General features: G+C 38.9%; 1 protein-coding gene across 26 annotated transcripts; it reads right to left on the bottom strand.

Moving 5' to 3' along the window:
• Nucleotides 1–321: 321 nt before the first annotated feature.
• On the bottom strand, nucleotides 322–14,948 carry LOC113024182 (uncharacterized). Of its 26 annotated transcripts, none has more exons than XR_013904419.1 (10): nucleotides 14,215–14,948; nucleotides 13,688–13,756; nucleotides 13,233–13,313; nucleotides 10,866–10,969; nucleotides 2,718–2,849; nucleotides 2,450–2,521; nucleotides 2,012–2,080; nucleotides 1,574–1,793; nucleotides 1,365–1,455; nucleotides 322–990 (listed from the first exon to the last, which is right to left on the bottom strand). XR_013904419.1 is itself a non-coding variant. In XM_080295743.1 (9 exons), the coding sequence occupies exons 1-8, from the start codon at nucleotides 3,709–3,711 to the stop codon at nucleotides 1,388–1,390; spliced, it is 834 nt and encodes a 277-aa protein (XP_080151869.1). In that variant the 5' UTR covers nucleotides 3,712–3,714; the 3' UTR covers nucleotides 322–990; nucleotides 1,365–1,387. The 26 variants fall into 26 exon arrangements, 12 of the variants coding, with proteins under 12 accessions (XP_080151869.1, XP_080151871.1, XP_080151870.1 ...); XR_013904420.1 differs by having other exon boundaries at nucleotides 1,365–1,440; XM_080295743.1 differs by lacking the exons at nucleotides 10,866–10,969; nucleotides 13,233–13,313; nucleotides 13,688–13,756; nucleotides 14,215–14,948 and adding exons at nucleotides 3,202–3,375; nucleotides 3,489–3,543; nucleotides 3,668–3,714.
• Nucleotides 14,949–22,673: the final 7,725 nt, after the last annotated feature.

The following is a 22,673-nucleotide window of genomic DNA, read 5'->3' as shown; positions in this document are numbered from 1 at the left end:
GCAACATGAGCATAGTTTGCTATTTATACCACAAGAGGGAGGGAAATTGAATACAGCTGATTTTCAAGTTAAAGAAAAGTAAGCTGTATTGTGATCTCTGCTATATGCAGTGCAGCATACAGAGATGAGAGAAAGATGCTCCAGTTACACCATTACAAAAGAAGTTAATCGATATAAAATAAATTATGTTTAAGTCTGAGGTGTTCAAGAGAAGTTACAATTTAGATTTTACAGTTTTGAGTCGTTTAAAGTGAACAGTTTAACAGATTGTAAACCAAAGTAAGTTTTCTTGGTAGAAAAAAAAGAGCCCATTAAGCGGTATTCAATTTGTATTTCAAAGGTATTTTAATGTGAAAAGGGAAAATTATGCAAATTATGAAATTTCCCCTTGTGGGACTAATAAAGGTATCTTATTGTATTCAAACTATATTTTGTACAAATACCATTTACAATAATGTATTCCATTTAAACATGATATTTAGATTGTGGTAAACAGCAAAGCAATATAAAATAAGGAAAAAGGAAACCATTCAAGTAACTTTATATTATGAACCGAAGAGTAAGGAAAAGTATAAATGAAAAGCATACAAGCATTAATGTATATAGATAAACCCAACAATCATATGACCCCCTATGAGCAAGCACTTTGGCGACAGTGGGAAGGAAAAACTCCCTTTTGACAGGAAGAAACCTCCGGCAGAACCAGGCTCAGGGAGGGGCAGCCATCTGCCGCGACCGGTTGGGGTGAGATGCAAACAAATCAAAAACTGTCCACAGAGCTACAGGGGGCACACTGGGATCGCAACAGCAGCCATAGAGGGAGACAGATTAGGATGTTCTTTCCAGTACTGAAGTAGGTCGCTTTTCTTATGTGTGCGTTTTTCTCTGAGAGGTAGGTCTCCACTTTAGTTTCTTCTCATGAGGCATTCACGGATACTTCTGGATAAGGGTCATTTGGAAGCAAGAGGTTGGCTGACTTTGCAAAAACAGCTAGAAAACAGATAAAAGCAAAACACAATTTAAAACAAAACAAGAGACATCACAAAGCGCAGGTTTCAGTTAGCGAACTGGCAAGTCATGATGATCTAATAAATATTTGCAAAAATAAATGTAACTTTAGAACTAAATTACCCAAAACTAAATTAAAAAGGAAGTAAAAGAGAGAAATTTGTTTAATACTGGTGTCTTTTGATTAAGTAAGTTGCCATGTGAGGTAAAACCACACGTGGCTGTAATTTGGTGGCCTGTATATAGTTCCAATCAAAGCGTATAGTTGGCTTAAATGGGTTTAATACTGGTGTCTTTTGATCACTTGACTGTATATAAACCTGTTGAACAAAAGGTGCATTTTAATTTCACTATACCTGCCCATCCTTGTAGCTGGTTTCTAGAAGAGTGGCACAGTTTCAACATCAGTGTAGAGCTTCTCCACTGCCTTCACTGGACAGAACACATCTGAGGAGTTATGAATGAATGGATGACTTAATGAATGGATGAGATTATAGTTTGTTTCAAACACTATCAATACCAAATGTTACAATATAAAGAAAGAAACAAAAAAAATACAAATGACCTGTTATGGCAGGGATCCCATCAGGTGCAGTTGCAGTCTTTCTGTTCACGTTTCTAGTCAGCTCTTCAATGGATGACAGCACATCAGCAGTCTTATCTATGAGCTCCCACTGGTGAGCTGTCAGTGTTGCTGGTAGAGCGTGCTCAGTCGCAAAGACATGAAGATCACGTTTTTGTTGCAGTAGGCTTCGCACCACGTAGAGGCTGGTGTTCTGTTGTGTCTGCGTATAAGAGAACATGATTGACTTTATTTTTCAACAAATTCGGTTCAGAGTGTATAGGAATTAATAAAATAGAAGTACATTAAAGAACAAAGGGGATACAACAAAATTCTTGCTTTCATAATGCTAACATGTAACCATATGTCTTTAACATTTAATGGTAATGTAACTGTCCACTATAAATCCTTAATGGAGGAAGACGTTTTTTTTAAATTTACCTTGCTGCCTGGAGGACATAAGGAGGTGGGTCTATTCTCCGTTACCAAGGACAACCTGGCTGGTGCTGTCTGCCAACCCAGGAAAAACAGTATATAATGTTAAGACATTAAGTGACCTGACACATTAATTTCACTCTAAAATGCAATGCATGGCATGAACTGGTATGCCAGTTGGGTAACAGATCGTTTTTCTAGTGGACGTGTGTCTGAAATCTGATGAGAGGTTATGTACAGTTAGTCAAAATTATAAAACCTACTAACAGATTTGAAACAGAATGGAATATTTGATACTGAACAGTAGTGGTTACTAAACTTACAGAGCAATAAAAAAGAAAATCCCTGCTGTTTGCATAATGCTGAGATGTAACCATGAATATGTCTATAACATGTAATTGTCTGTTGTAAATTCTTAATAGAGGAATATTTTTTGATATTTACCTTGATACCTGGGGAACATAAGGAGGTGGGTCTATCCTGTGTTTCCAAGGATAACCTTGCTGGTGCTATCTGCTAAAAGGGTATAGAAGACATTAAGTGACCTGACACATTCATTTCATTTAAATGCTCTGCATACCATGCACTGTTATGCCAGTTGTGTGACATTATAACAAACAATCCTAAACTGTATGGGTAGGTGTTCTTAACTGTCTCAAACGTGTTTCGAAAACTGTTCAACTGTCTGTGATCACTACTATATCTTCTTTACCTGGTCAGATGGAAAACTACTGACTGCCTCATCTTGGTTGTGGCCAGTGAGCATTGGGACAGCAGGATCGACCAGGTCAAGTGGTTTCCAGCGCTTCTTTTGTGCCTGGGATCTTTTATTTTTTCTCGGCATCTGGTAGAATGTCAGCAGAAAAACAGAATATTGATTGTTGGCATTTCAAGCATGTGATCAGACCCAGCTTTCATTTTAAGTCAAGCATAATAACCAGGTAGCTGCATTGGTAGCCAAAAGACTTTACAATGCAGTAAATCGACAAACAGTAAATGAATCAAAAATTCTGATGTATACCAGCAATTTTTTATTTTAACCCTCTGATACACAAGATAACTACAAGAACCAAAAAATAATAATAAATCTCTCTTTTCTTTAAATAGACATATTGATAGTGTCACTGCCCGGTCTTAAGGCTTTGTTAAGTAAAGTTCCATAACAGTTTGTATATTGTAATTGGGAAAGTGATTACCTTGAAAGTTGGGAGGCAGATTTGTTGACCACGACAACTACTCCATTTTGGTGTACAGTAATTGAGAAAGTAATTACCTTGCAAAGCTGGGAGGCAGTGTTGTTGCTGGGGCGCTGGTAGAATGCCAGCAGCAAGCAAACCCAGATGTTCACAGCTCCTACTTAACACCTTAAACTTTCCAAACAAATCTTACAAGAACATTTGGCAAAGTGATTGGCTTGCACACCTAGGAGACAGTCTTGTTGCCCACAACAGTTTTGTTATAGAGTAATTGGAAAATTGGGTACCTTGCAAGGCTTACAGGCAGTCTCGTAGCTGGGAGGCGGTCTTGTTGCTGGGGCTCTGGCAAAATGCCAGCAGCAAGCAGACCCAGATGGTCACAGCTCCTACTTAACACCTTAAACTTTGCAAACAAATCTCACAAGAACAATAGAAGTACATTAAAGAATGTTACAAGAGGACTCACCTGTACTTCTTGTTGTAGATGCTGATATCCATATTTAGGTCCATCTGTATGACTTTTAGGCGAGAGTAGGCCAATAGGGAGTGACACTTGGCAAGTCCATATCCCTCATACCCTTGCAGTCATTTTGTGTTAGTGAATAACACAATAAATGGGGTTATGATAACTGTGATATGTATTCAGAACACCTGATTGGAGGCAGGCGTATGGCTGTGATATGTAAATGTGATCAATCAATGTGTGTTTTTCGGTAGTTGCAGCAGTAATCAGTTGTGCATATCCTCTTGACTGCAACAGTTCTTGGATGGGTTTTTTTCCTCTGCTCATAAGGTCCTCATTGAAGTCTCCACAAACAATAATTGGTTGGTGATTCATCATTTCCAACGAGTCCAAAAGACATTGCATTTGTGGTAAAAACCTCACATGGCTGTAATTTGGTGGCCTGTATACAGTTGCTATCAAAGCTGTGACTGGCGATTCAACCTTGACAACAACAAATTCAAGGTCAGTCACATTTTGCAGGTATTTTCGGGACTCTGCTGTAAGAATTGTGTTGTAGTAAATTGCAACTCCACCGCCATTTACCTTTGCCATGTCTGTATGATTTGTGTAAGAGACGTGTCTGTTGCGTGTGGCCATGTTGTATTGTTCCAGCTGGAAGCGGGGAGAAACCGATGATCCAGACAAGTGTGTTTCTGTTATACATAAAACATCAGCAAGGCTGAGTTCATGGTGGCATCTCATGTCCTCCATGTGAGTTGGGAGACCTTGTGCATTATGATGGATAATTGTCAACGTTGGGACTGTGGGATCTACTGATTTTAAGAATTGCAACAGTGGTCTTGCATTCTCAAATGATGCATGTCTCATATTTTTGAGTGCATCTGTGATGGCAGGATCAGCATAGATTTTCTTTTCATCAAAGTCTGTGATGTACAGTCCTTTAAGTGAGGTTGTGCGGCTGAGTGCAACATAGGCCATTCCAGGTTCAAAAACACGCTTCAAGCATACTACTGCTGATTCCATTGTCATGCCTTGTACTTTGTGAGCTGTACATGCAAAGGCCAACTTCATTGGAAATTGCCTGCGAACCACTCCTTTTTTACTTGTGCATTCTTCACATTTCTCAATATACACAAGATTGTCTGAGGATCCTTGTATTTTTCTGCGAAATTTTTGCCCAGAATTTTCATTGTCCAGCGTGAGTCCAATGAGATTCACAGTTTTTGGTCCATCCTGTGTGGCTGTCACAATGTTCGTGATTGTTCCAAATGTCCCATTAACAAGCCCATCTTCAACATCCAAATTTCTGATAATCATAACACGCACTCCAGGTGCAGCTTGTATGTTATCAGGTAAATCTCCTTTGTTGCCTTTCATCATTTCTGCCAGGAGGACCATGTCACCCGTTCGTGGGTCTTTTCTGTAGTCTTCTGCCTGAATATTTATGATATCAGAATGAAGAGCAGTTACAGTTGCTGAATTGTGTTTGTCGACCTCTTTGTTTGTAGCATAAATGTGTAATACATTAGATGGACAGTCTTTTATGTCATGGATAGCCTGTGTGAGCAAGGCTTTGTCATCGGCTTCAAGAGAATCTGTTTTTTGCTTCACTCTTATCCTGTTCAGAACTTCAGCAAAAGAATGATCATCTTTCTGTCGCATGATTTCTGTCAGGTTGACCATGTGGAAATAGTCTTTCCAGAGATCAAGGACATTGTCCTCATACACACAGAGTGGTTTGGCTTTTCCAAGGGGTGGCAGCTGGTAAAAGTCTCCTACTGCAAGGATAGACATCCCACCAAAAGGTTTCTTGTTTCCTTTGATCTGCTGAAGTCTCCAGTGGATGTAGGCAAAAAGGTCTTTAGAAACCATAGATATCTCATCAATGATCAGAATCTCTGCATTTGAAAGTGAAGCTCTCACTTCATCCAGTGCATTCCCCAGTCCCTGATAAGGCGGTTTTAAAGATCTTGGCAGCTTTAGCAGAGAGTGCAGTGTTTTCCCAGATATGTTAAAAGCTGCAGTGCCAGTAAATGCAGTCAGCAGTACTGCAGGGTAGGACATGTCTGCTTGGTCTCGGAATCTGGGGAGTTGGTGCAAAATCTTTGTTGCCTCCTCATATATGCACTTGATAACATGTGATTTTCCACAGCCAGCTCCTCCAGAGACAAAATAAAAGAACTGCTCAGGACAGTGACCCCACACAAGTTTGAAACACCACTCACGCACTGCGTAGAATATGGATGCTTGGGTTTCATTCAGACTTTGGTACATTTTTCTGACAAAGTCTGGGCTCAGCTTTGGTGCTATGATTGCTGGCATGGTTCCACTGCTGCTACCACTGACTTGGTAGTCAGGAACAATGTCCATTTCATTTTCGCCAGTGTCATGTCTGGATTGTCGTTGGGCCACACACTCTAAACGATCTACTTCAACCTCAGGTGCAAAGGTGTTCCATGCATTGATAAGTGGGCCTTGTTGTTCAATCTGTTCCAGTGCCCTTTCCATTGTTTTGCCATGGCCTTCATATCGCTTTTTGTTAAAGGTAACAATTGGCCGTACTGCATAACCATGTTTTCGTCCACTTTTGTAGAACTGCTCGGATGTGGGGTATTCTGTGTTTTTAAGGTCATCATTTGATCGATGTGGATAATAAAGTTTTAGCAGTCTGCTATAAAACTTTTCTGGTTGTTTCTTTTCTGAGAACCGAGGATATCTGATTATTGCAGGTTTCCCTTTTGTTCTTTTTTGAATATAACCCATGTTATTCAAAAGACGGATGGCATTTTTGGACTCTGTTTGACGGCCGTAGAGAATCCTGTACTCTGAAGCAAATTCACCCAAACACATTCTTTCAAAGTCAGGTGTTCTGGGTCTGTTTGCATATTTTTCTGGCAATCCGGACATCCACACATTTTCATCATCTGGTGCCATGCTCTGCAACCTGCTCATCGGGAGACTCATTTTCAGGGCATCATCATCAGTCTGTATGAAGACCACACTGCGTGAACACTTTTTTAGTGGCAGGCTGCATGTCCTTGCCACGGATTCTTGGGCACTGACTTCTCTGTGTTTAGCATATGCCTGCATTATCTGTTTCATTTCATCTCTTTCATTGACACTGGACTTTTTTACTTCCTGGATGACTCCATTAAGAAATTGTGTCATCTCAAATTCGGGTTTAGAGACATAAGACATCATGTACATCAGGCAGCTGTAGTCATCAATGACATATTGGATGTCCATGTTGGCATTCCAGGCCCTCAGCAGATCTGCATTGTATGCATTCACCCAGCAGTCATTAGGTTCACGCTTTAAGAGGATGACATGACTATTGGTTAAATTGAAGACACAATCCAAGTATTGTTCATAAGTTAATTTGCATTTGTGAAGCAGCTCAGACAAGTCTTCAAACGAGGAATTTGGGTCGCAGAGCAAATCTCTCAATGGCTGGAGTTTTTCTTTGGCCTCTTTCATTTTTTTTGCGAGAGCCATTCGTCTGTTCTTTTGCTTTTCATTTGTGCCTTTCTCCTTACTTGTGCTATGCTGCTTATCATTGTGATCATCATCATCATCTGGGCTTGGGAAAGTGATCATTGTTTGATCTACGGGTAGTTTGGGGAAGCCAAACCTACATGACACATTACCTTTTTTACAGGATCTGGAGTGATTTCTGCTGTGGACTTGAACCTCAGACACAATTTTGTGAAGTTCAGGATCGGCATTTTGGTCAGGCATCTTACATGTTATGTACTTGTCAATAAATTTGTACACGTGGTCTTCAAGGTCGCTTCCAAATTCAGGTGCATCTTTGACCCAAACCAGTAAATGGATATGAGGGCTACCTCTGGCCTGAAACTCCACTCGATAAAAGTAATCTTCTACTTCACCGATGGGCTGTGCTGGGGACAGGATCAGTGTTGTCATTAGTGCATCGACTCTTTTTTCAAACAATCGCATCACAGTCACAGGGTTGCTTCGGAGAATTTCACACTTTGTGTTCCAGTCAAGTTGTGAAAAATCCACCTGTTCACCTTGTTGAGTTTTTATGACCTCAACAACCTCAGGCCATCTCATTTCAGCAGCTGAAAATGTCAGGAAAAAAGTTGGCTTTCCTAACTGTCTGACCATAGCATGTAGGTCTTTCAGTGCCTTCTCCCAATAGGCTGGAGTACCTCTCAGAGGTTTCATGAAGCGTGTTGCGTCTTTGTTATTTATCAGTTTCTCCACTTCGTCTTTATTTTGAAGCATTCTGTTAGAAATTTTACGCCCATCCTTGGTGATTGCCTTTCCTTTGCGCAATTGGATGGACATGCTGTTTGTAGCCATGTGTGTTTCTGTTACAAACTGTGCAAAGAATAGGTAGCTTTGGTCAGTTGCAAACCGTGTGTCTGCAGAGAACAGCCGTGTATTAAAATACATGCTTGGGTAAAGTTTCACTTGTCTGGCTTCATCTAATGTGTTCTGTCCAGTTGGGAACTGGACAGGAAAGGCCATGGCTTCAAGTTTAGGAACAGAGAAGAAGCCAACAGGTCTATTTCCTTGCGCGGGTGCAATGCTAAATATTCCTTCACCATATGATAAAATGTCCTGTGCTATATCTGGTGGTTGCATACAGGTGTCTAGAACAAGACCAGGTCGAAGTTCTTCCTTTTCTTTCTCCATATCTTGTAAGGGCTGTTCATTTGACTGTTCAGGCTCCATTAGTTGGTTTACATCATGACATGGCTCAAGCAGTCCAGCTGTTGTATCCTCAGTGGTTCTTCTTTCTGGTACAATTTGCTGGTCAAAGTTTCTGGGCAGTGCATCTTGAATATCTGCATCAGCAGTGTCATGTTCCGTCTCGATTATCTGATTACTTGTGGGATCAGCAAAAGTAGCTTCATCATCAATAGATACATCTTTGTATTCTGAATGCATCTCTTTTAGCTTTGATAATCCTGCTAACACGTTCTTCATGTTTACAGTGTAGAAGTGTTGGTAACCTTTGAATCTGATGTGTCTCTTCAGCTGTACCTGCAGGAGCTGGGCTTCACTGTTAGGTCTGGGAAGACAGTTTACTGTGGTTTCCACATCCGATGGTACACAAACAACAGCCCCATGTACGGCTCTTTGCTGTCCTTTTGGTAATGCAATGATTTTTGCAAACGGGAGAATTTTAGCAGTCAGTTGTCGTTCTAGTACATTTAATCGACTCAGTTCAATTGGAATGGTTGCTAGTGCTAAATTGTTTGCTACTGCGACGGATGGCATCTTGCCTCTTTGTAGGTGGTTGTCACAGTTGTAGCAAATCCACTCTTCCATTCTTTGTTTTGGGAAAGTACAATTAGCTGAGCATTCCCTGTCACAAACATGGACAAATTTTCCTGTCAAGCAAGTGGCAACAATGTTACTATTAGTAACATACTTTGATCTTTTGCAATGTTTAACTTGATTAGGAAACAGAGTTCTGTGGCACACTGTACAGACATGGGTGGGTCCTAACTGAATGGCTTCACGGAAAGCTAATGTGGCTGCTTGCATCACACTGTTCACTACAAGCTGGGGTTGTGCTTCAGACTGTGGACCCTGCTGGAACTGTGTTACTAGTCGTCTGTATTTCTTCTTTATTCTCTGTGCACACAACTTTTTATAAATGGCAAAAGATGCAGTGGTAGCCATTTTGTGTCTCTGGTACTGGGCACAGCGCTGTATATGGTGCAGTCTGAATTGTGAGTCATTGTGATACCTGGCATGAATTGATTTTTTCTGTTTGTGCCTGTAGTTTGGATCAGATGCATATTTTGTTCTTATGTATTGCTTCTGTCTGGTTTGAAAGTCAGTATCCGTGTTGTACCTTTGGACCAGATATTGCTTCTGTCTGGTTTGAAAGTCAGTATCCGTGTTGTACCTTTGGACCAGATATTGCTTCTGTCTGGTTTTAAAGCTGGTATCCGTGTTGTACTTCTGAACCACATATTGCTTCTGTCTGGTTTTAAAGCTGGTATCCGTGTTGTACTTCTGAACCACATATTTTTTCTGTCTGATTTGAAAGTCGGGATCCGTAGTATATCTTCTGATAATGTAGTCTCTCATTTTTTGTTGAAAATGACGATCACTTTGGTATCTCTTCACCTGGCAGGCTTTTACTTTTTCTTGAATATGAGGATTTGCGTAATATTTTTTGGCTGATAACAGTCTTTGTTTACGGTAATGATAGTTTTCAGCATATTGAGTTTTCATAGCCTGTAATTTTTTCATTCGAAATTCACGACAGGAGGCATATCGTTCTCTTTCGTGTCTTCTTTTGTTTGTCTTCTTTGCCACTTCTTCAGTTGAAGATTTGTCTTTAGCTTTTACATACTCCCTCTGAGCTTGACGAATAGCTTTCTTACGTTGTCGTTTATTTAATTTGCTCACATTTCTTGCTGTTCGGGGGGTTTTAGCCATTTTGTCATCTGGTGAGTTTAAAGTATTGTCTAACATCGTCATGTGGGTTTTGGCTGATTCTGGTTCAGGCATTTGCACAGTGGGATTCGTGATTTGTGGTTCATCATTTTGTGTTGATGATGTAGCTGTAGCTCCTGGTGTTACCTGAGTTGACTGTCCAGGGGGTTCCGTGTGAGTGCTGACTGTTTTGAAAGAAACAGGCACAAACTCATATCGTGCATGCTTGCCTTGATTTTGAAAAAGGTTATGCAGGTGGGTGATCAGGTCATTCACATGAGTGAAAGTGAGCATGACTGCTGTTCCATTTGGCTGACGTAAACCCGCTGCACTTCTTGAGTGTGAATCAAATAATCCATACCTCCCAGATTTGTCACGGAAAACCGCAATGCACTCAGGTGAGACCATGAGCAAAGCAAAGTTCACATCTGTTGACAGACATTCAAGGCGAATAGCAAGAGGCAACCACCACTCTGTTCTTTGAGGACTGTTCTCTGCTGCTTCCAGAAATCCATAACTTATGTCATCCATTTTCACACTGTAGACATTTGTGTCAGTATGAAGTTCTTTGGGCAGGTCCTCCATGGTCAGATGATCCTGTGTATAACGCTTCTCCTGCAGAAGATTTGTTTTAATCCAACAGTAGAGTGCATCTCCCTGTTCAAGGACCTTATCAAGCATGGCTATGTTGAACTGGTATTCCTCATTAAGGTAGGCCAGGAATGTGAGGGCATTACATGTGCACTGATTATTTCGAGAGAATTCTGTGTACCTCTCATCACTCTGACAATGAGTTGCACTGACACTCCAAAACGGCTGAACTGTGTTGCTCTGTAGCTCCTCCGTCAGTAGGTCTTCATTTGTGTCATGGAAAGGCTGATCAAGAAATGCAAAGGTGACACATATTATTGTTAAACATTTTATGATATGTGTTTCAAGGTTGAGCAATAAAATACATTTAAGTGTTGCTGCAATAATGTAGAAAAATGTGTTTTTATTTTTTTAAGTGTCAACGACTGAACATAGTGTAAAGCGCTTTGGGAGCCTTGGAGACTAAGTAAAGCGCTATACAAATACAGGCCATTTACCATTTTTAATTATGTTAAAATAATTAAGCAATGTGCAGGCAAATTAATCCAAATTATATCACTCGTCAATCATAGTATAGCATAATCTGAAGATAAACAGCATGAGATATGCCAGAAAGAGAAAGGCAGAAAGACAGTGACAGGAACAGTGAGAGTGAGTGAGAGAGAGCAGAGGTGGAAAGTAAAAATGACAAATATTTCAGATATCTGTAATTTGCTTGAGTGCTGTTTTTTTTAACGAAGGTCATATCTGTACCTTCTGCTCCTCATATTTTCAAAGCAGTTAATTTCTTTCAGTATAACACATTATTTTAGGTTGCTGCGGGCCTTCAAACATCAACTAAATTGCAGCCTAAATATAAATATATGAAAGGAAATCCTGTTTACGTATTATTCGTAAGAGGATCTCAGATGCTCTTAAATTAGATGTAATTCGTTCACTGATTTCAGATTAAACCAGATGGTTCTGTACATGTGCCATAAAAACACGTTTCATAGTTGTGTTACATTTTGTAAAGAAATGACACAAAATTCAGTTAGAGGTTAAATGTGATTGAAACAGAATACAGTGACATCCATCTTGATAAAAGATGAGTGTCACAAAGCCATGTTTGTATTTATTTGCATTGCTTTTCACTGTGAATGTCAATTTATGAGAAGCTTTAAGTATTAAATGGTATAAACTTTTTTCTGAACACATACACACACACACACACACACACATATATATACACATACATATATATATACATATACACATACACATACGTGTGTGTGTGTGTGTGTGTGTGTGTGATATAGCTAAATAGACAGAAATAGCTGTTGAGATGTCTACATTTTAGGAATCCGAAGAAAGACATTTACAAATTTAGTAAATTTGTACATGTTTTTAAAAAGTACATATTTAGTCTAACATTTTAGTATATTTAGTACGAGTTAGCAAGCATACTTAAGGTGAAAGACTAAATATCAACTGGGCTGCCACGATTTGTCGACTAGTCACGATTACGTCGACTAACAAAATCGTCGACGACTGATTTAATAGTCGACGCGTCGTTTGAAGCTGGAATAAGTAGCAGGATTTAAGAGTGTAATAACGGACTGAAACAGAAGATGGCAGCATTGCATGTACAAGGATGTCAGCTGCCGTTAAACCCCGAAGAAGAAGAAGAAGAAGAAGAAGGAGGAGCTGTGTCCCAGAATTCATAGCGCGGCCCAGCGCAGTTTCCAACAATGGCGGCAGCTAGTTAGTTTTAATATTACTCTTATTATTCTTTCTGGGTCACAAAATAAACGTTTAACATATTTTCAGGCGCGAATGTAGCTGTGTAAACCTCAAATATCTGCTCAGTTTATCAGGACACCACATATTTTCAAAAGCGCTCCGACGTTTTCGGAGATGTCTGTTACCCACTAGCTCGTTAGCGAGCCGGGGGCTAGGCTCACTAGCGCAGTGAGAACACCGGACTCCCAGCAAATCGTTTTCAAACCCACCGCCGTCTTTCGCTACTCAGGTTAAATATATATGAGTCACTTAGATAACTTAAAATGTTATTGTTTGGCTTTTTTTTAGTATTTTATTTGTTCCTGAGTAAATCGGTTTGGCTGAGATTAAAGTTATAGTTTTTACACAGCTGAATAAACGTCAAGCAGACAGCTGATTATCAGAAGTGTGAGATGCTGGAGAATTTACTCCGGTGTCCTGTTATATTTTAGATAGCAAGGAGTTTATTAAACTTCACCGAAACAATCTGCAAATTTCATTAAAATTTAATAAACTATCATCTTGTCTTTATTTTTAGTTAGCAGAGACCTGAAACACTTAAAGCTGTAAGCTAATGATAGTTATGTAAGAGCAGATGCTGCTGGTGCAATAAGCTGTAGTTTTACGTCCAATGGATGATGATCTGATTAGTCGACTAATCGCAAAAATAATCGGTGACTAGTCGACTATCAAAATAATCGTTTGTGGCAGCCCTAATATCAACCCCGGTGATTATACAGCAAAGATTGCATGTATACTAATTTGTTATAGACATTTGTGGACATACCTTTTTAGGTGGAGAATTTGATGCCGTGTGGAAATCATCAGTTGCCCAGACTCGTTTTGCTGGTGGACGAGTGTCTGAAATCTGATAATGGGTTACATACAGTTAATCAAAATTATAAAAACCTACTAACAGAGTTGAAACAGAGTGTAACACTGGATACTTTAAAGAAAACATGAAACAGTAGTGATTACTAAACTTACAATAAAAAATACAAAAGCAATAAAAAAAAATCCCAGCTGTTTGCATCATAACTACTAAGAGATTTGAAAGTGAGTGTAACTTTAGAAACTTTAACAAAAATATGGAACAGTAGTGGTTACGTAACTAACAAAGGGGATACAACAAAATTCTTGCTTTCATAATGCTAACATGTAACCATATGTCTTTAACATTTAATGGTAATGTAACTGTCCACTATAAATCCTTAATGGAGGAAGACGTTTTTTTAAATTTACCTTGCTGCCTGGAGGACATAAGGAGGTGGGTCTATTCTCCGTTACCAAGGACAACCTGGCTGGTGCTGTCTGCCAACCCAGGAAAAACAGTATATAATGTTAAGACATTAAGTGACCTGACACATTAATTTCACTCTAAAATGCAATGCATGGCATGAACTGGTATGCCAGTTGGGTAACAGATCGTTTTTCTAGTGGACGTGTGTCTGAAATCTGATGAGAGGTTATGTACAGTTAGTCAAAATTATAAAACCTACTAACAGATTTGAAACAGAATGGAATATTTGATACTGAACAGTAGTGGTTACTAAACTTACAGAGCAATAAAAAAGAAAATCCCTATAGAAGACATTAAGTGACCTGACACATTCATTTCATTTAAATGCTCTGCATACCATGCACTGTTATGCCAGTTGTGTGACATTATAACAAACAATCCTAAACTGTATGGGTAGGTGTTCTTAACTGTCTCAAACGTGTTTCGAAAACTGTTCAACTGTCTGTGATCACTACTATATCTTCTTTACCTGGTCAGATGGAAAACTACTGACTGCCTCATCTTGGTTGTGGCCAGTGAGCATTGGGACAGCAGGATCGACCAGGTCAAGTGGTTTCCAGCGCTTCTTTTGTGCCTGGGATCTTTTATTTTTTCTCGGCATCTGGTAGAATGTCAGCAGAAAAACAGAATATTAATTGTTGGCATTTCAAGCATGTGATCAGACCCAGCTTTCATTTTAAGTCAAGCATAATAACCAGGTAGCTGCATTGGTAGCCAAAAGACTTTACAATGCAGTAAATCGACAAACAGTAAATGAATCAAAAATTCTGATGTATACCAGCAATTTTTTATTTTAACCCTCTGATACACAAGATAACTACAAGAACCAAAAAATAATAATAAATCTCTCTTTTCTTTAAATAGACATATTGATAGTGTCACTGCCCGGTCTTAAGGCTTTGTTAAGTAAAGTTCCATAACAGTTTGTATATTGTAATTGGGAAAGTGATTACCTTGAAAGTTGGGAGGCAGATTTGTTGACCACGACAACTACTCCATTTTGGTGTACAGTAATTGGGAAAGTAATTACCTTGCAAAGCTGGGAGGCAGTGTTGTTGCTGGGGCGCTGGTAGAATGCCAGCAGCAAGCAAACCCAGATGTTCACAGCTCCTACTTAACACCTTAAACTTTCCAAACAAATCTTACAAGAACATTTGGCAAAGTGATTGACTTGCACACCTAGGAGACAGTCTTGTTGCCCACAACAGTTTTGTTATAGAGTAATTGGAAAATTGGGTACCTTGCAAGGCTTACAGGCAGTCTCGTAGCTGGGAGGCGGTCTTGTTGCTGGGGCTCTGGCAAAGTGCCAGCAGCAAGCAGACCCAGATGGTCACAGCTCCTATTTAACACCTTAAACTTTGCAAACAAATCTCACAAGAACAATTAGCAAACTGATTGGCTTGTAAAGCTGAAATGTAGCCTTGTACTGTATGGTTGAAATGTCCCACTGAGAGACAAAGAGGAACTTTACTCCCTTCCAAACAGTAAAGTTCCTCTTTGTCTCTTTGTTTTAATTACAAACAACGGCTCTGGAATAAAATGGCATCCAGCGCTAAACACACCAATTTTCTAGATATCAGCTGAACACACACATAGAAAATATAAGGGGGGCACTTACCTTGGCTGAAGCAAGAGTTGAGGTGTTAAAGGCTGCTGTAGTTAACGCCTTATAAAAACAGAAAAAGAGGTGTGAAACGCGGCTACAACGAAGCTATTGTTTTGGACGCGGCGACAGTCGCCACTTAAAAGTTTTAATTACAAACGATACCTCTGGAATAAAGTTACATCCAAGTGCTAACCACACCATCATTTTGTAGATATCAGCGTCCAGACACAGAAAATCACTTTCAAAGTCATTTTCAAGCCGGAGAGGCTTACCTATGCTCAATATCCGCTAGCTAGCCACCACCGAGACAAAGGGCGTGAAATGCGATCGCCAAGATACACATACAAAAAAAAAAAATCACTTCGCTTCTTAAAAGTTTTAATTACAAACGATACCTCTGGAATAAAGTTACATCCAAGTGCTAACCACACCATCATTTTGTAGATACCTCATTTGTAGATACCATCATTTTGTAGACCTCGGCTGAATACCCGCTAACTAGCTTTAGCATGTGCCGAACATGACCATGACAAAGAATCACCCAGACACATTAAAAAAATCACTTTCAAAGCTAAATTTTAAACCGGAGAGAGAGAGATACACTTACCTTGTCAAACCTTACACTGTTGTTCCGAATACTTCAGAAAATGACGTTCAAATGTCAACTTCAAAACGGAGGAGAGGTGGACAGATGCATGCGGGTCCAGCATACGCTACGGTGTCTTCTAAGGTCAATTGCAAACTGGAGGAGGGGCGGACTGACACGCGCCGTTGATAGTGTCATCATTACGTTAATCCGAATAGGCCGCACCACTCCCGGCATACCACTAGAATAAAGGAATTATCGGCCCATATAAACGAAAAATAAGTCCAGTGTGAAACAGTCGCTTGGCGAGCGATCGGGTGGTTTAGCGAGTGTCAGCCTCTTAAGTTTAAGACAAGCCCGGCTGCTTTTTAAGCGACGCGGCGCTAGCTACCCAGCTAGCGTCAGTACACAGGAACTACTTCCGGTAGTTATACAAAATAAAAGCGTCCCCCATTATAATCCGCTATAATGCTCTTATTGTGAAGGGCAAGCGGGCCGCCTCGCATTACTCCCGACATACCACTAGAGTGAGCCAGCACACCACAAATGAAGTTTTCTTGTTCTCCATTCATTTCAATGGGAAAAAACTTGCATTAAAATATTCATATTTAAAAAACTATAGAAGTAATAAACACCAAAAGTCATAGCAACTCATTCCAGCTCCAGCCGCACACAATGATATATCATATGTGAACCTTGTCTCAAAACTGTGGGGCGAGTTAAGGTCCAAAATTTCAGGCGGAAAAAGAATAATAATAATAATAATAATAATAAATCCGAGCAATAGTAATAAGTGTGCCTTCGCATAGGCACACTTAATAAAGAGAAACAGGAACTCAATAGTGTGGATGCTTAAAGCATCCACACAATAAAGAGAAACAGGAAAACAATAGTGTGGATGCTTAAAGCATCCACACAACTAGAAAGTGCATTTTCTGAAGAAACTGCAGTGTGAATGCTTGAATCTGAATGTATGGACTGAAATGAATTAATTGCTGAATTTTGAGTTAAAAATTTTGAATGAGATAAAAAAAAAAAAAAGAAACAACCTGAATTTAACCTGAAAACAACAGTGCTGAACTGCTAAAAGCTGAAGGTTACACAGAAGAAGAAGTTGGAAAAAAGCTGAAAATGTTTTAATTGTAAATTAGAAAAACCTAAGAAATGAGAAAAGAACATTTAGAGTCAGAAAACATCTGAAAAAATATTAAAAGGTCATATTCTTTGAATCACTGAATGACTAAAATGTGATCCCTCCACTTGGACCCACACAGTTTAAAAAGTTTACATCTCTGAGCTTTGAAAGACAAGATGTTGGAAAAAGAACAACGATGGCGACGTTTTGAGCGTAAAATGATGGCTGTAACACTGTGGACACAGCAGCAGTTGAAAGAGAAGTGCTTAAGATGAATCTTGGTACAGTGGCAGGCAGAGCTCGTTAAGCAGGCAGGTGTGAGCCTGGTTGCTATAGTGACCGCACCCAATGGCTCCATACACACGTACACAGACATGCGCCTCACTTTTGCTGCTTAAAATGAACAGAAAAGTCAGGCCGAAACAAATCGCTCCCAAATGAAAAGTAAAAGTCGTATTGACAAAATTCTTTCACCGTGAGCGACAGCAATGTCTAGTCTACCTAATTCTCAGTTTTCATGCCTGTGAAGCTTATTATATGGACGTGGTGACAGTGGAAAGACACCATGCTCTTCTGATTTTCAAACGAACCTTCTGAGCCATTTTAACATTAGAGTCTATGGAAGAGTTGGAGGGAGGAGGCTGTGCATTGGTGACATTTATGAAAGAACCACAACACCTAGTACAATAGTAAACACATTGGATGAAAGAGGACAGCCATGGCTACGTTTTGAGGGTAAAATCATACCTGTAGAGCAAACGCTGCGGACACAGCAGCAGTTTTAAAAAAGATTTTAAGATTAATTTTTTTGCTCCTCTCACTCTAGCAGTTGAGCTGCCTCACTCTAGCCCCAACATTCCGTCCCATACACACCCATTATAAACTCTGAAACGGGTGAAAAAACATCATGAAACTTAAACTGGAACTGAAGAAAAAGTATAATAGATATTGAAAAGATAAATACAAGTTGAATAGTTGAATGTCTTGTCTTCGTTTTAAAGTTTGAATGGTGGCTCTATGTCAATGTATGTGGAAGTAGTAAGAGTTTAAAAATGAGTAAGTTGAATGAGGATTTGAAGGGTCTCCCCATTGAAATACATTATAAATTTTTGTTGAATAAAGTTGAATAAAATTAAAAATATAAATGTTAAAAATATGAAAAATAGAAGCAATGTTGTCCAAAAGAATAGGAATCTAATGGTGTTTGAATGGTTTTTCTAAGTTGAACGGTTTTGAAGGAGTAGGCTTTCAAAAAACGTACGGAATAGATAATAATAATAATAAAATATAACTAGAAAGTGCATTTTCTGAAGAAACTGCAGTGTGAATGCTTGAATCTGAATGTATGCACTGAAATGAATTAATTGCTGAATTTTGAGTTAAAAATATTGAATGAGATAAAAAAAAACAAAAAAAAAAAACGAATTTAACCTGAAAACAAAGGTGCTGAACTGCTAAAAGCTGAAGGTTACACAGAAGATGGAGTTGGAAAAAAACTGAAAATGTTTTAAATGTAAATTAGAAAACCCTAAGAAATGAGAAAAGAACATTTAGAGTCAGAAAACATCTGAATGAATATTAAAAGGTCATATTCTTTGAATCACTGAATGACTCAAATGTGATCCCTCCACTTTGATCCACACAGTTTAAAAAGTTTAAATGCCTGAGCTTTGAAAGATACGGTGTTGGAAAGAGAACAATAATGGCGACAATTTGAGGGTAAAATGATGGCTTTAACACTGTGGACACAGCAGCAGTTGAAAGAGAAGTGCTTAAGATGAATCTTGGTACAGTGGCAGGCAGAGCTCGTTAAGCAGGCAGGTGTGAGCCTGGTTGCTATAGTGACCGCACCCAATGGCTCCATACACACGTACACAGACATGCGCCTCACTTTTGCTGCTTAAAATGAACAGAAAAGTCAGGCCGAAACAAATCGTTCCCAAATGAAAAGTAAAAGTCGTATTGACAAAATTCTTTCACCGTGAGCGACAGCAGCTTCTAGTCTACTGAATTCTCAGTTTTCATGCCTGTAGAGTTTATTATATGGACGTGGTGACAGTGGAAAGACACCATGCTCTTCTGATTTTCAAACGAACCTTCTGAGCCATTTTAACATTAGAGTCTATGGAAGAGTTGGAGGGAGGAGGCTGTGCATTGGTGACATTTACGAAAGAACCATAACACCTAGGACAATAGTAAACACATTGGATGAAAGAGGACAGCCATGGCTACGTTTTGAGGGTAAAATCATACCTGTAGAGCAAACGCTGCGGACACAGCAGCAGTTTTAAAAAAGATTTTAAGATTAATTTTTTTGCTCCTCTCACTCTAGCAGTTGAGCTGCCTCACTCTAGCCCCAACATTCCGTCCCATACACACCCATTATAAACTCTGAAACGGGTGAAAAAACATCATGAAACTTAAACTGGAACTGAAGAAAAAGTATAATAGATATTGAAAAGATAAATACAAGTTGAATAGTTGAATGTCTTGTCTTCGTTTTAAAGTTTGAATGGTGGCTCTATGTGAACGTATGTTGAAGTAGTAAGAGTTTAAAAATGAGTAAGTTGAATGAGAATTTGAAGGGTCTCCCCATTGAAATACATGGGAAATTTTTGTTGAATAAAGTTGAATAAAATTAAAAATATAAATGTTAAAAATGAGAAAAATACAAGCAATGTTGTCCAAAATAATAGGAATCTAACGATGTTTGAATGGTTTTTCTAAGTTGAATGGTTTTGAAGGAGTAGGCTTTCAAAAAACGTACGGAATAGATAAAATATAATAATAAAGATTAGAAGAACAATACTGTGAATGCTTTTCAAGCATTCACACTAACTAGAAAGTGCATTTTCTGAAGAAACTGCAGTGTGAATGCTTGAATCTGAATGTATGCACTGAAATGAATTAATTGCTGAATTTTAAGTTAAAAATGTTGAATGAGATGAAAAATACAGAAATTTGTACCCGGAAAAAAAAAGTGCTGAACTGCTAAAAGCTGAAAACCACACAGAAGAAGTTGGAAAATAGCTGAAAATGTTTTAAATGTAAATGAGAAAAATCTAAGAAATGAGAAAAGTAATTTAGACTAAAAACAAAAAAGAAAACATCTGAAGGAATATTAAAAGGTCATATTCTTTGAATCACTGAATGACTCAAATGTTATCCCTCCACTTTGATCCACACAGTTTAAAAAGTTTAAATGTCTGAGCTTTGAAAGACACAGTGTTGGGAAGAGAACAATGATGGTGACGTTTTGAGGGTAAAATGATGGCTGTAACACTCTGGACACAGCAGCAGTTGAAAGAGAAGTGTTTAAGATGAATCTTGGCAGAGTGGCAGGCAGAGCTCGTTAAGCAGGCAGGTGTGAGCCTGGTTGCTATAGTGACCGCACCCAATGGCTCCATACACACGACACAGACATGCGCCTCACTTTTGCTGCTTAAAATGAACAGAAAAGTCAGGCCGAAACAAATCGTTCCCATATGAAAAGTACAAGTCGTATTGACGAAATTCTTTCACCGTGAGCGACAGCAGCTTCTAGTCTACTGAATTCTCAGTTTTCATGCCTGTGGAGTTTATTATATGGACGTGGTGACAGTGTAAAGACACCATGCTCTTCTGATTTTCAAACCAACCTTCTGAGCCATTTTAACATTAGAGTCTATGGAAGAGTTGGAGGGAGGAGGCTGTGCATTGGTGACATTTATGAAAGAACCATAACACCTAGGACAATAGTAAACACATTGGATGAAAGAGGACAGCGATGGCTACGTTTTGAGGGTAAAATCATACCTGTAGAGCAAACGCTGCAGACACAGCAGCAGTTTTAAAAAAGATTTTAAGATTAATTTTTTTGCTCCTCTCACTCTAGCAGTTGAGCTGCCTCACTCTAGCCCCAACATTCCGTCCCATACACACCCATTATAAACTCTGAAACGGGTGAAAAAACATCATGAAACTTAAACTGGAACTGAAGAAAAAGTATAATAGATATTGAAAAGATAAATACAAGTTGAATAGTTGAATGTCTTGTCTTCGTTTTAAAGTTTGAATGGTGGCTCTATGTCAATGTATGTGGAAGTAGTAAGAGTTTAAAAATGAGTAAGTTGAATGAGAATTTGAAGGGTCTCCCCATTGAAATACATGGGAAATTTTTGTTGAATAAAGTTGAATAAAATTAAAAATATAAATGTTAAAAATGAGAAAAATAGAAGCAGTCATGTCCAAAATAATAGGAATCTAACGATGTTTGAATGGTTTTTCTAAGTTGAACGGTTTTGAAGGAGTAGGCTTTCAAAAAACGTACGGAATAAGAAAATATAACTAGAAAGTGCATTTTCTGAAGAAACTGCAGTGTGAATGCTTGAATCTGAATGTATGCACTGAAATGAATTAATTGCTGAATTTTGAGTTAAAAATATTGAATGAGATAAAAAACAAAACAAAAAAAAAAACCGAATTTAACCTGAAAACAAAGGTGCTGAACTGCTAAAAGCTGAAGGTTACACAGAAGAAGAAGTTGGAAAAAAACTGTAAATGTTTTAAATGTAAATTAGAAAACCCTAAGAAATGAGAAAAGAACATTTAGAGTCAGAAAACATCTGAATGAATATTAAAAGGTCATATTCTTTGAATCACTGAATGACTAAAATGTGATCCCTCCACTTTGATCCACACAGTTTAAAAAGTTTAAATGCCTGAGCTTTCAAAGATACGGTGTTGGAAAGAGAACAATAATGGCGACAATTTGAGGGTAAAATGATGGCTGTAACACTGTGGACACAGCAGCAGTTGAAAGAGAAGTGCTTAAGATGAATCTTGGTACAGTGGCAGGCAGAGCTCGTTAAGCAGGCAGGTGTGAGCCTGGTTGCTATAGTGACCGCACCCAATGGCTCCATACACACGTACACAGACATGCGCCTCACTTTTGCTGCTTAAAATGAACAGAAAAGTCAGGCCGAAACAAATCGCTCCCAAATGAAAAGTATAGGTCGTATTGACAAAATTCTTTCACCGTGAGCGACAGCAATGTCTAGTCTACCTAATTCTCAGTTTTCATGCCTGTGGAGCTTATTATATGGACGTGGTGACAGTGGAAAGACACCATGCTCTTCTGATTTTCAAACGAACCTTCTGAGCCATTTTAACATTAGAGTCTATGGAAGAGTTGGAGGGAGGAGGCTGTGCATTGGTGACATTTATGAAAGAACCATAACACCTAGTACAATAGTAAACACATTGGATGAAAGAGGACAGCCATGGCTACGTTTTGAGGGTAAAATCATACCTGTAGAGCAAACGCTGCGGACACAGCAGCAGTTTTAAAAAATATTTTAAGATTAATTTTTTTGCTCCTCTCACTCTAGCAGTTGAGCTGCCTCACTCTAGCCCCAACATTCCGTCCCATACACACCCATTATAAACTCTGAAACGGGTGAAAAAACATCATGAAACTTAAACTGGAACTGAAGAAAAAGTATAATAGATATTGAAAAGATAAATACAAGTTGAATAGTTGAATGTCTTGTCTTCGTTTTAAAGTTTGAATGGTGGCTCTATGTCAATGTATGTGGAAGTAGTAAGAGTTTAAAAATGAGT

This window comes from Astatotilapia calliptera, chromosome 22 (genome assembly GCF_964374335.1).
Source record: "Astatotilapia calliptera chromosome 22, fAstCal68.1, whole genome shotgun sequence".
NCBI lineage: Eukaryota > Metazoa > Chordata > Actinopteri > Cichliformes > Cichlidae > Astatotilapia > Astatotilapia calliptera.
The sequence above is the reverse complement of the archived record's forward strand: the minus strand, read 5'-3'. Positions and strand labels throughout refer to the sequence as shown.

What these genes read in the sequence shown, in the direction of transcription:
- LOC113024182 (XM_080295743.1), bottom strand. Translation starts at nt 3,711, where the DNA reads ATGGACCTAAATATGGATATCAGCATCTACAACAAGAAGTACAG. An exon ending in GTAGTTTTCCATCTGACCAG is followed by an intron (nt 2,522 to 2,717) that starts GTAAAGAAGATA and finishes ATACCCTTTTAG; the next exon opens with CAGATAGCACCAGCAAGGTT. An exon ending in TATGTCCTCCAGGCAGCAAG is followed by an intron (nt 1,794 to 2,011) that starts GTAAATTTAAAA and finishes TCTTATACGCAG; the next exon opens with ACACAACAGAACACCAGCCT.